This window comes from Cygnus olor, chromosome 1 (genome assembly GCF_009769625.2).
Source record: "Cygnus olor isolate bCygOlo1 chromosome 1, bCygOlo1.pri.v2, whole genome shotgun sequence".
In the NCBI taxonomy this organism is placed as follows: Eukaryota; Metazoa; Chordata; class Aves; order Anseriformes; family Anatidae; genus Cygnus; species Cygnus olor.
This window is the reverse complement of record NC_049169.1, coordinates 207846710-207859184: the sequence shown is the minus strand read 5'-3', so window position 1 is coordinate 207859184 and position 12475 is coordinate 207846710. Positions and strand designations below refer to the sequence as shown.

Below are 12475 nucleotides of genomic sequence, written 5' to 3'. Positions count from 1 at the left end.
GCTTCGCAGCCCCAAACATCCCAAAATGGCGGGTTCACACCAGGCCACACAGGGGTTTGGCGCTGCCCTGCTGTGGATTTCCCTCCTCTGCACCTTCCTGAAGCTGTTCCTGGCGGCGATAACCTCGTGTACTGTGGGACGGGGATTTGGGGGGTGCTACCTTCTGGGAAGCCCCAGGAAGGAAGGGGTTGGAGGCTCTCCTGGGGCCACGAGCCTTCCCTCGTTCCTCCTGGCACAGCAGCAGGAGCTCGGTGGCCTCAGCCCCACATAACACCACCTCGAGGCCCAGAAGCTGTAAAAACAGACTCAAATCTTCTCCTATTATCTTGAAAGGGGAAGTGTGCCCCCAGCTTTGGCCCCGGGGGAGCTTCCCAGGCTGCTTCCCAGGGAGGGGGCTGCAGAGTGGCTGCATTTCAGCAGCCCAAACCCCAAAACTGGGGGAAGCTTTTCATTCCCGGTCAAGAAACCTTAGTGAAGCTGGTCTTGAGAGCGGTGCTGCTGGAGGCAGGAAGGCACTGCCTTCATCTGCTTCTGGAGATTTCTCTTCTCATCAGACGTCCCCAGATACAGCAGGGAAATTGCTCATTTCCCAATGAAATGCATCAAAAAATCCTATATTTTCTTAGCTTCCTCTTACTATCCATCAAGTCAGGGCTCAGACTTGTTTATAACATACTTACCCAAAACATGGCACGATCAGATCGCAGCCTGACTAAAAACAGCCTTCACCACTGGCTTTCACGATTAAAAATACAAGGAAAGGAGCAAAAACCTGGGTGCTGTGACCTGTTGGTGGGCTCTGGGTTTTATAGGATGGCAATACCCGGCCGAACAGCCCAGCCAAATTCGGGACACCCTCGGTCCTGCGTCCCTCCGCCCTGCTGGTGCTGAGCTAGGGCAAGGAGCCGGGCGGTCCCTTGTTGAATTCCAGCAGCGTGGCAGGGCTGATCAGTATTCCTGTGGGGGCGCAGAGCTGTCGGGCTGCCGCTCTGCGAACAGCTTTCGTCTCGGCTTCCCGAACCTGCCGGCAGCTCCCGCAGCAGCTGGGGCGCTGGGAGAGCAGCGCTGGCGCGGTCTCGCTCCCTGCGTTGGAGCCTAGACACGGTCAGAATAAAACGCTCGGGCTTTCCTGCTGCTGCAGGGCTGAGATCCTCAACACCAGGAAGCTCCTGGTGAAAGCAGCCTGATTTTCACACGCGTGCTCATTATAAGAATGAGGTCGAGTTTACAGGTCTGAAAACCTGTGAACTCGGCCTAATTCTGCCTTCACAACAGCGGCACATCTCCCCCTAATACACGAGAAGGTTCCCTTGCACAAAACGAACACAAGAAGGGAATCAGACTTGGATCTTACTTGCCCTCCCTGCCCAAGCGTGGACAAGAGGCACCATCCTGGGAAATTCCTCAGACTGCTTTGCACTTGGTCCTTTCGAGGCACACCAATTTCTCCCCTTCCAAACGGCTGTTGTAAAAAGAAGACTGACTTCAGAGATCCAAGGGAAAACGCATCCTTTGTGGCGTGAAAGGCAAATCAGAAACGGAGGAGTGATTTTGCATACGCTGCCTGCCAAACGGCTCCAACCTTCCTGCCTCTGCCCTCTGAGGCTTTTTGCTGTTACTCAGTGATTGTTCAGCTGCTTGGGGATGATCATCCCCGACCCTCCCAGGGCTCTGAGGCTCCGTTCACGTTGGCAAAGCTCTGATCGAAGCAGCTGTACGAGAATAACACAATGTTCCAGCCTTCAGCTGCAGTAAAGAGCAGGATGGTCCCTTCCACATCAGTAGCATCCGGGAGAATTTGCTTGCAGCAACAGGAGAGTGGTTGCAGGAGTCTGTTTGGGCTGGGAGGACAGGGGCTCCTCCTCGTAGCAAAGTCCCTGCTGGCTGCCACCTTTTTGACTGACAAAAGACAACCAGTTCTCCAACGCTAGATCTCTAAGTCTTGAGGTTTAAGCCTTCGATTCTCAATTTGAGCAGAGATTTGCCTCAGCGAGCAGTGCAGGTTAGCACAATGACCTAGCGATTTCTGCAGGCTTAAACCTGCAAAAAACGTTCACAAACCAAAAGCAAAACATGCAGAAAAAAACCAGAAGAATTGAGAAAAGTGAAACATTTCACTGTGGACCCCATTCCCTCAGAGAAAAAAAAACCAGACGGTTATAAAGACATGTATTGCTTTTTATTGAGACGGGATGCTTGACAACAGGGGAAATTTCTTTTAAGTCACAAATTTATCAACACAGCGCTCGTAAAGCCACCTTCTGGAGGCTCGAGCAGCTGAAGAGGAGAAGCATGGCATCCCCAGGGATGGCTCTGAAAGGGACGGACGGGGTGTTCTTCCTCCTCTCAGCTCATCTGCGCTAGCAGCTCCTCAAGTTCGGGTCGGGCCTTCAACCGGCTCTTGAAGTCAGCTTCTGTGTGCTGTGGAGGGAGGTGAAAACCAAGCAGATCAAGATCACCTCGATTACTTTTTCAAGTCAAAAGGAAGATCAACCCTCTCCTAGAGAGGGATCAATGAAGAGCAAAATGAAAGAAAGCCAACTGAAGCAAGCGGGACCCCTTCCTGGCAAGCACCAGGCCGTGCGTCGTCACCGCGCGGCCGCTCGGCAGTTCAGCCTTGTCGGTTCCTCCTCACCCAGCTACCTGCTGCAGGTCTGCTGCGGTGAGGAGGCGCATTTGCCACACCAAAATTTACCGCAGGGTAAACAGAAAACTGGGGCAAGCTGCTGACCTTGCGTTAAGTGCAGCTACCAAAGCAAAGTACGCTTTCTTCAAGTGAGAAATCACATTCTGGGAGAGAGAGCACTGGTGTTGTGCTCAAGAAGTCAGCTGAAGACGTCCGGACCTGCCTCTTTCTCCCGAATTCTAGAAGAGCATCCCGAAGCTCAAATCTCTTCTGCGTTGCCAGTCTCACGGAGCCAGCTTGGGTCTTTCCCAAGGGCTTCCTGCAGCAGACCGCAATGACTTTGCGAGTGGCACAATGTCACAGCTCTCCCTCCAGAGACAAAGCCATCAGCCAAAATTTAAAAAAAAAAAAAAAAGAGGCAGTCCTAGAGCAGGGATGGGACTGGGACCAAAGCAAAGCAGATTGCTGGACTCAAGAGACCTCCTCCTATACTCCACTTTGCAGATATGGAAATAATTAAGTATGCTACAAAGGCCAATGAAGGGAACTGTTTTCACATTTGAATTTAGCGTACTGCTTTCCCTTTCCTGCTGCAAAAATCTACTCCCTGAATAAAAAACCCCCCTTCTGCAGAAAACAAGCAGAACCCCTTCCAGAACTCCCTCAAAACGGGGCGCAGTATTTGGCTTTCCCATCTCAGCTTTGCTACCAACTGCTCCACGCAATTCCTGATGATTCCCAGACAAGTGGCTGGGGATTCTGACTTGCAGGGAATCCGCACGAGCGAAGGAAAACAACTCGTAACTTGCCATCCCCTACAAATCTCTGGGACTGGCTGGGAAGGCGCCTTCTGCGGCACTGATTCCAGAAGGCTAAAAGGGAAATAAAACTCATCAAGTGTTAGAGGGAACGGTTTTTGATAGATCAAGTGAGGGCCTGGTTCTGGGAGATCTTGGGTATCCGTAAGTCTAGAGCAGACGCTGGCAGCCTCGGGAACAGGTCCCGTGCTTTTCAGAGCAAATTCACACCAAGCATCACACCCGCTTTGTAAACGCGGAGGCGTCAGTAAAACGACACATACCTCTTTCACTAGCAGATGGACCCCTTCGGGCTGGTTGCTCTGAACGATTTCCAGAAGTATTGGAGCAAACGTTGAACTCAACCCGCTGACCTGAGAGGATAAATGAAGCACTGCGGGAGCAGAACACCAAACGCAGAACGGACTTCTGGTTGTTCGTTTTTTTACTAACAGCGCGGGAAGAGTCCACTCCAGCACGCGCCAAGGGCTGTCAACCACTTCATTACGGAAGCAGGCTGTTTCACGTGCTCACCTCTCACGCACAGCACAGCCCAGAGCTCTTGTTCTGGCTCTCCCCTGTGATTGCTGCGCTTCCTGTCCCTCTCCTCCAGCTGTGTGACAGCTTTCACCCCCGCAGGCTCTACTGCACTGTTCACTCTCAGTGGAAGCACGCTTCCAGCCCCTCTTCCACGTTGCAGAGATGCATGGAAGTAGACGCAGGGAGCCTTAACCACGCACGAAGGTCGTCTTTACTTCAGGTGAGGCTAATAAAAAGCTGCCGGGGCAAACCTGCAAGCGCCAGCATTAACCTCACGCTGACTCTCTAGAGAAAAAGTCCGCCTCAAGGTTTAGAATGTAATTCGGCAGAGCAAGGAACACGCTATACAGGAGGAAAGAATCATTTAGCAGAGATGCTCATCTCAATTAGTTGTACAAATCTGAAACTGATGCTAGCAGTATTTTTCCATTTCATCTAGTTTGTCCGATTGTTCATCCTTAAACGTCATTTTCTACCCCTTCTGTCAAGCACTCTGCACAAAACAGGTAATGTATCTGGCTGAGGCAGACAATCCAGGAACCCCTTCTCTGTCTTCTACTTTCTGAGTAGAAATACCAAGAAACCTAATTAGACTTCTTCGCGCTTCAATTTACGCGCAAGTTACACACAAATGACACAAATTTGGGACTTAACTCCTCCTGTCAATGGGATTGTGAGAGCCTGAGCGGGGAGGTGCTGTACACGGACCGCAGCACTGGAAACAAAGCCCGGCTCGTACCTGGATAACCCTCTGGTGGGTAGTAAGGACCGCGTCCAGCTGCATTTTGGAACCTCGCTCTTCCAAGAACAGCACTTCGTTGGTTTTGGTGGGCGTGGCGTAGCTGCGGGAAGCACAGGTCAGGGCTTAGGACAGGGAGATTGGCGCTACCTCACGGGAATGAATCAACTTCCAGCAGCAGAGAACGTGGAAGGAGATTAACTTTTCATGAGAAATTAATTATGCAAACAACGTATCGTGCAAATCAAGCACTGGCAGAAGCCGGGGGTTTTACTGGAAAGAGATAAGGGAGAAGCTTGCAGCACTAGAGCCAGAAGAAACCTCTCTCAGCTACAAACATCAGCCCAGGAAGAGAACTTTTGATTTCTTTATAACTGAAGGGGAGCTTTAAAGCAAAACTTCTGGCTGAACCACCACGCCTGCTTCTGATCTCCCACGCCACTCCGAGCACCACCTCACAATCTCCACCTGCTCCAATTTTTCACCCGGAAGAATATTTCCTTCTCCCCCATTTTGCCTCGCCGACTGCGAGGCTTTTAAAGCACAAATCGTTTCTTTCTGCCTACGCTGACCTTCGCACATCAAGTCCAGCCTCAGGGGGCACAGGCACGATGCGAGGTAAAGACACTGCACGCTGGAAGTGCTTTCAGTAGCCTGAGGCTGGGGGATTTCCCTGATTTTCCCTTTCAAGCACATCACCACGGCCAGCGTTAGAATTTCTTTAGAGTTGCTGCGTATCCTTCTTGATAGATACCCAGGAGTTGCTGACGTGTCTCAGCTTTTAGCGCACGAGGTGTCACAGAGAGACCCCAAACAAGTGATCTGTGAATTCCGAATTTCAGATCCACGTCTGACAGTTCAGCAAAGCGGATGAACAGGACGAAAAACGATTTTTTGATAGGTTTAACCAGCACGAAGCCTGAACCACCGCTCATACTCAGAGGTACGCTTGAAAAGGGACATTTCAAGTAACTGCCACTAGTATTTTTACTTCCTTACAGCAACATAGTGTCTCTCTTACTGACTACAGTTCCTCAGATGCACTGCAGAAGCCAAGAAGCTCTATAACGCTCTTAGAACTCACTCAAACCACCAAAGCTGCCATCAGGGGTGCACCTGCTTCAGAGATCTGCTGTGCCACTGAAGCATCCTTTACTAAAGCACCCGCTGCTGAGCTAACATTGCGGGTAGCTCTCCCAAAACCTTCACCGTGGATTTCCCAAGCTCACGCTGGTTTGTTTAGCACCACTTGCTCGTTGCACAATGTATGTGCAGAGGGACGAGCCTGGATGAAACACTATAAAGCAAAAAAACAGCAGCAGAAGTCAGCGATATTTATGCCTGCGTTCCTGGGCCCAGCACCCCCACGCTTAAGCTTTTTTCTCAGAGGAATGAAGCTGCTTCTTCCTTGAGATTTGTTCAGTCAGTGCCTGAACAGTTCCGTTTCAGCCTGCCATAAATAAAAAAACTCCACAGACAAACAAGAGAGCTAGCAGAGAACACCAGGCAGATGACATGAGGTTTGGATTTGTACGTGGGAATCTATCACAAAGATCATCTCGTGCCCTTTACTGCAAGGCATCATCGTCTACAAGCCTCACAACGCAACGCGATTGCAAGGGATGGCAAACGCACAGAGCCACGTTCTTTGTACCTTTCGCTCACTCTGATGGAGAGCTGGTTGCAGAGTTTATGCACATACTGAGCAAAACGCTCCACGAGACACATATCATAGGAAGTCATCTGGATATTGACATCCCCGTACTCATACTCGGTCCCAGCATTTATCTCTTTCATCTGTACTTTATCCTTTTTCCTCTTTGGAACCTGTATTAAGGGAAAAAAAGAAAAAAAAAGCATCTTCTTCTGAATGCAGCTGGAAATAAAATACATTAACCCTTGCCAAACACAGGAGACTGCACTACTCTCATCTGACAAAGGTTTGCTGAACTATGCTGAACACATCACAGCCCATCTGTGCTCGCTTTCCCTAGCTATAAAACGGGGCTGACGTTATCTTAGCAGATGTTCCCAAGTTGAGCAGTTCAACTCTTGGATGGCAGAACCACAGAAGTCACAGAGAAAATACGTGCCTACCATGATTAATTTCTTCCTCCAGGAGAAACCAAAGGTGAGAAAACAAACTGCTTTTATTTCAGCTCCCGCCTCCGAGGCAGCTCCCTGGATGAGTTATCGTTACCTCATTTTGCAAAAAAAAAAAAAACTGTCTTCCTTCCAAATTTCAGGGAATGTAAAAAGTTTAAATGCAAATAAGAGCCGCTCACAACGCTCGGCAACGATTTGAAGTTGGTTTGTCAACTTCATCATCAGGAAGACATTCCTCCCTCCCAGGCTACTCGTTAATTTAAACAGGAGCGTAGTGGACAAAAGAAAGTATTTGGGCAGCGCTGTACTTCATGTGCTGTAACAGTTTCTACTGAGAGATGTAGCAGTAAACTGTTACCTGACTCCTTTTTAATACGGTTCACCAGCCACGGATTTAATAATATCAACGTTTTAATCAGCCTGTAAATAGACGGGTCAGTGAAAGCAAGAAGAGTAAGGGAGTTTTTATGCCTACCTCCTTTGGGAGTAGATGTTTATACTTCCCAATGCCGTGTGTAGGACGGGATTTGTACTGTCTGTGGCAGCTCACGAGGGCACCACCTTAAAATCAAAGCAGAGCAAACACGTTTTCTGCCGAACAGCACACATCCCTTCTTGGAACAAACAGCCACGGGTGCTTCACAAGCCCAGAATCCTTTCTGGGGACAAGAATTTGTCCTTAGTTCTTTGAGGGAAGGCAAAGGCAGACCAAGGCTTCAGCGGTCTCTGCCCCACGCGAGCAGCTCGTGTATCCCATCGGGCTTGCTACAATTCACAGTCGGTTACGGTGAGCAACCCGTAAGGGAGGTAGAGATTAAAAGCGACTCATTTCCCAGGCAAATTCTCAAGCAAACAAAACAAAACAAAAAAAGAGGCAGGCTTGTCAGCACCAGTGGATGGTGAGGATCCTAATGAAATGTTACATCTGTCTCCGCTTACATGACAGCAGCGATGTTGTTACGATGGATCTGAGCCCGCTTAATTTTAAATCCAGCCTGTTCAAATATTCATATGCTAGGAAGCCAAATCAAAATGGCATCAGTTTTTATTTATACTTCCTTCTCCAGAGTAAAATGAAACCCTCAACAGCTTTCATTTTAATAAACGAAGCTCAGAACAGCAAAGAGAAACTGAGCACCAAGGATCTAAGCCACTTGGTTACGCTTTGCCTCCATGTCAAAATCAAATTCTACTTCAAATTTAAACAGAGGACTCCACCAGCTCAACAAATGTTAAAGTGGAACCTCCTGTGGGTATAACTCACTTCCTGGGCAGCAGTAGAGCAACAGGGGCTGGCTGGTGCCACCCTGCAGAGTAACGCCATGAACAGGAGCATCTGCCCAGCCACGAAAGGGGAAACAGGAGAAAAGGTTAGGGAAAAAAGAGGTATAGGTGGAAGCGCAACAGCACATGCTCAGGTTATTTAACCAGCCAAAACGTGACTGACAAAAAAAATCAAAAGGAGACGTGAACACTCAAATGTGAAATATTTGTGTAGATAAAGTTTGTCTTGCATTGGATTAGTGAGAAGCCTTACCTGCAGCACACAGACGGCTTTCTCGGGGTGTTGCTGCTCTGTAGGAAACAAGATAATCATTAAAACTCCAATCTCACACAGCTATAGAAACACTACATATCTGGCCGATCTCCTCAGCAAAGCCCCAGATCCATCAGCCACAGATCAGATCCTGCTACCAGAGACTCTCTCCTGTTCTCATCCTAGAGGTCTTTCACCTCCCTGATTTCAGCTGAAAGACTTCCCTTCACAATTAGAAAACTTTCCTTATCAAAAAGTACTTTTAAAAATCATATATGTCTTCTGACCCAGTCTGTAGCAGCGATCGAGTGTTCTTAACCCCTTATGCTGCGTTTTATTTAACAGATTTGATTTCAAACCACTCACCTGCTAAGAGCAAACACCTGCTTTAGCAGCATTCCCTTCTTCAGGCAGAGCACCTGCACCGCAGTCACAAAGCAAACTCAGTGAATTTTCAGAGGCACCTCCCAGAACATACCCCTCGAAACAACACCCCAAACCCTCTGAACGCACCAACAAACCTCCCAATCCACCCACAGCTACTGCTCCCCACAACACCACCGCGACACAGAGGAAAGCGACAAAGGAGGAGGGTGACAGTGACCACAACGAGTTTCTCCCGCACCCCCCTCACCTTCCTTTGAAGGAGTTGGGGTAGGAGATCCTCCTCCCTGCGGTTACAGATCCCACTCATCCCTCGCACTGCCCCAACGTCTCCAGGCTACAACAGCCACGCGAACAACCCTTGTGCTCGTCCCAGCTCCACGTGGACCAGCGACAATGCAGCTCGTCCATGGCAGAGCGAAAAAGGGAGCGTTGCTCTGCTGTCACCGCAGCCCTGGTGGGCTGCATCTGGTTAACATCCTCACCTTGCCACCAGAGAGATACGGGGTGGGGAGGACCGGAGATCTGAAGGGTCCCTGATGGTGGTGACAGGGCTGGGAGCTGTCCTAGACCCTGTGGCACTGGGGTGGTCCCTGGGCTCCCAGGGAGGGGTGGGGAGGCCCTACACCTCCAGACCCCCCCCCAGTAACAGAATCTGGGCCTGTCACAGAATCATTAGGGTTGGAAAAGCCCCCCAGGATCACCTGGTCCACCACTGTCACCCACCAAACCATGTCCCCAAGCACCACATCCAGCCTTGCCTTGAACACCCCCAGGGACGGGGACTCCACCACCTGCCTGGGCAACCCGTCCCAATGTCTGACGGCCCTTTCTGAGAAGAAATGTCTCCTCATTTCTCCCAATTTCCGACCTAATTCACCTCCCACCCCGTTACCTTGCACCCCGCCGCGCTCATCCCCACAGAGCCGCGTCCGCCGCCCAAAGCGCTCCCCCCGCACCCCGCGGCCCCCGCCCCGCGTTCCGCCGCCCGTCCCCTTTCCTTTTGGGGCGTTATAGGGCGAAACCCCGGCGGTGGGGGAGCCGCAGGGGGATGGAGGATGGAGGAGGGATGGCGGCAGGCAGTGGGGCTGTGTGGGGAAAATGTCTGCTTGTGCTGACGGCGGAGGGCAGAGACCGCCATAACGGGCATTTGTACAGCGCAGGAGCAAACGGGACACTCCTGCTGCGTGGAAGGGAAAACACATTATCCTTGTCCCTATCTTTGTCCCTCTTTTTGTCTCTGTCCCTGTCTTTGTCTTTGTTCCTGTCCCTGTCTTTGTCCCTATCCCAGTCCTTGTCCCCAGACCAGGGCCAGGGCGGCGCACCCAACCCTGCCCGTTCGCCGCTTCGTCTCCCTATCCGCCGCCCGCCTCCGCGGTCTGATTGGTTCTCCCCCTCGCTTCTTGCAGTGTGATTGGTCTTCCCCTCTCTTCTCGCAATCCGATTGGTCTTTCGCTGTGTCCATCAATACCAGCCGCCCGCCGTTGCGTCGCGGCTCGGCGGCCATGTTGAGCGTGGCGCGCTGAGCGCAGCCAGCCCGGCCCCGCCCCACCGCGGAGCGGCGGCCATCTTGAGTGTGGCCCGCGCGGCGGCGGCCATGTTAGGGCGGCGCAGGGGCGCTGTGAGGGGAGCGGGGCTGTGGGGCTGGCAGCCATGGGGTCGTCCCTGTCAGCCCTCAGGCGGCCCAGCTCCGTCCCCTCCGGCTGTAGGATCACAGCCAGCACGCAGCAGGCTCCCCCCAGGCTCCGTTCTCCTGCCTGAGGGGCGCTTGGGGTCGTCCTGGGCTGAGGGGATGCTCCTAAAGCTATCGGGGGCAGCCCTGCTGCCCAGAGCACAGAGAAGTTTTATTTTTAGTGCTTGCAGAGGCAGGACCGGACCTTAGCCCTTAGTAAACATCCACGTAGCAGTTACAGGGTCAGCTGTGTCCATGCTGGCAGGAGGCCAGAGGCCTCGAGCCTGAAGGAGGAGGATTGAACAGCATTGGGGGCCTGCACTAGGCACGCGTGTGGCCTGTGGGAGAAATAAACACGATTGTATTTTTTTTTTTGTTTTTTTGAAGCAGGGTGCTCTGCTGAGGTAAATCCTGCCTTACTGCCCGCACCTTTATCCCTGTTTCTGTCCCTCTCAAGGCAATTCCCTAAAATATTTTAAATGGAAAGAGTGGGGCTGGCAGAAGCCTCTCTGATTTATATATAATGCCTGTTTATCGCTGAGAGGAGGTGGGCGAGGAGGTCTGCCTGGAAAAAACAACACAATCACACCTCGATTCCTCTTAAACAACAACAAAAAAAAGGGTGTCAGCTCCTTACGGTTTAATGGAACTGGAGAGACCCTTGCAGGGTCTTGGCTGTCCCTGCCACCCTTCTTAGCCCTCTGCTGCTCCTCTTCTTCACCAACCCAAACCTTCATTTCCCCTAAGCTCTTCCCCACGCTTCAACCTGGCCCCAGTTTCCCAGTTCTTGCCTGGCCGATGCTTCTGGGGCTGAGCCCCCATCTCAGCGCCCTCCTTCCCAGGCAGCAGCTGCCTGGCAGCGTGGTTTCAGGTCAGGATTTAAAGCCCCGCGGACTGATGGCTGCCCCGATTGCTTTTGGCTGGAGCTGGCAGGGCTCATGATGGACTTTCTCACTCTCTCTTTAGAGTTTCATCAGCGTTCGTTGGCATGGCAAGTCTCCACAGCCGACCAGACTCGTGTGTCTGCTTCCTGCTCTGTCATCCACCCTGCCAGCCCTTGTCCTTGCTTGCTGAGTGCACGGAGCTCCCAATGCGCTCTCGACACCCCCAGGTATGCATGGAGGGAGGAGAAGAAAGGTGAGAGAACAAGGTTCCACGCAAAAACAGAGCCCAGGTGGGCTTTATGCCGTGCGCAGAGCTGTTCTGTCCCCTCCACCCACGGTCTGGGCTCAGCACCACCTTTGCATTCAGCCTCCCTGCTTTGCGAGGACGCAGGCTCCCAGACCTGAGCCACGTTTTCGTGGCACTCCCTGGACACGACAAAGCTGCTCGTGTGGACCAGATGTTGTCCTGCCCTTTGATCTCTCCTCCGCAGCCCCAGGCAGGGCCACCTTGGCAATGATGCTTGTTTGATAACCCCAAGGCGCTTTCAGCGAGGAGCGCTGCTGGAGTTTGAGCTGGGTTCAGACCTACACTCCCATTCCAGGAGGGCTGGGCTTCTCCTCGGGTAAACTTTGAAGCCGTGGACGCAAGGCCGTGCTTGAGGAGGGACGGCTGTGCCTAGAGGGGAATTAACCGACCCCATTAATTTACGGGGTGAGGCCGTGACAAGCGCTGCAATTACGAGCGTGTCATGCCCACGATGGTGCTTTATTCCATGGCCTCAAATGCTGTGTGTTCCTGGAGGGGAGCTATCCCCCCCCGATACCCTTTAATACCTCTCCCCTCATGGGCACTAACCTTTTGGCCATCCACGAAACATTTCTGAGGATGAAGCATTGCCCCAGACCGAGCTCGGGGTACAGCAATCCCTGCCAAACACACAACAGGAATCCCCCCCATCTCTTAACGGCCTGCATGTCTCAGTGAAACAAAGAGTCCACCCCTTAATTGCAGAGTTTCCATGAGGTCTGCCTTAGACTGATGAATTTTAAGGCCAAAAGGGACTGTTAAATGACGTAATCTGGTTTCCTGCAGGTTGCAGGCTATAGATTTCCGCAGCCTTACAGCTGTACGGAGACAGATCACCCCTGGTTTGACGAAAGCATCTTTCTGACAAAGGCTCCTGCTCTTG

The 12475-nt window shown here is 51.8% G+C and overlaps 1 protein-coding gene across 2 annotated transcripts; it reads right to left on the bottom strand.

Moving 5' to 3' along the window:
• Positions 1-2165: 2165 nt before the first annotated feature.
• Positions 2166-9798, bottom strand: MRPL48 (mitochondrial ribosomal protein L48). Of its 2 annotated transcripts, none has more exons than XM_040544666.1 (8): positions 9625-9798; positions 8712-8764; positions 8346-8383; positions 7284-7369; positions 6357-6529; positions 4703-4805; positions 3708-3797; positions 2166-2421 (listed from the first exon to the last, which is right to left on the bottom strand). In XM_040544666.1, exons 1-8 carry the CDS (start codon positions 9643-9645, stop codon positions 2347-2349), a joined length of 639 nt encoding a protein of 212 aa, XP_040400600.1. In that variant the 5' UTR covers positions 9646-9798; the 3' UTR covers positions 2166-2346. The 2 variants fall into 2 exon arrangements, with proteins under 2 accessions (XP_040400600.1, XP_040400601.1); XM_040544667.1 differs by having other exon boundaries at positions 8980-9653.
• Positions 9799-12475: the final 2677 nt, after the last annotated feature.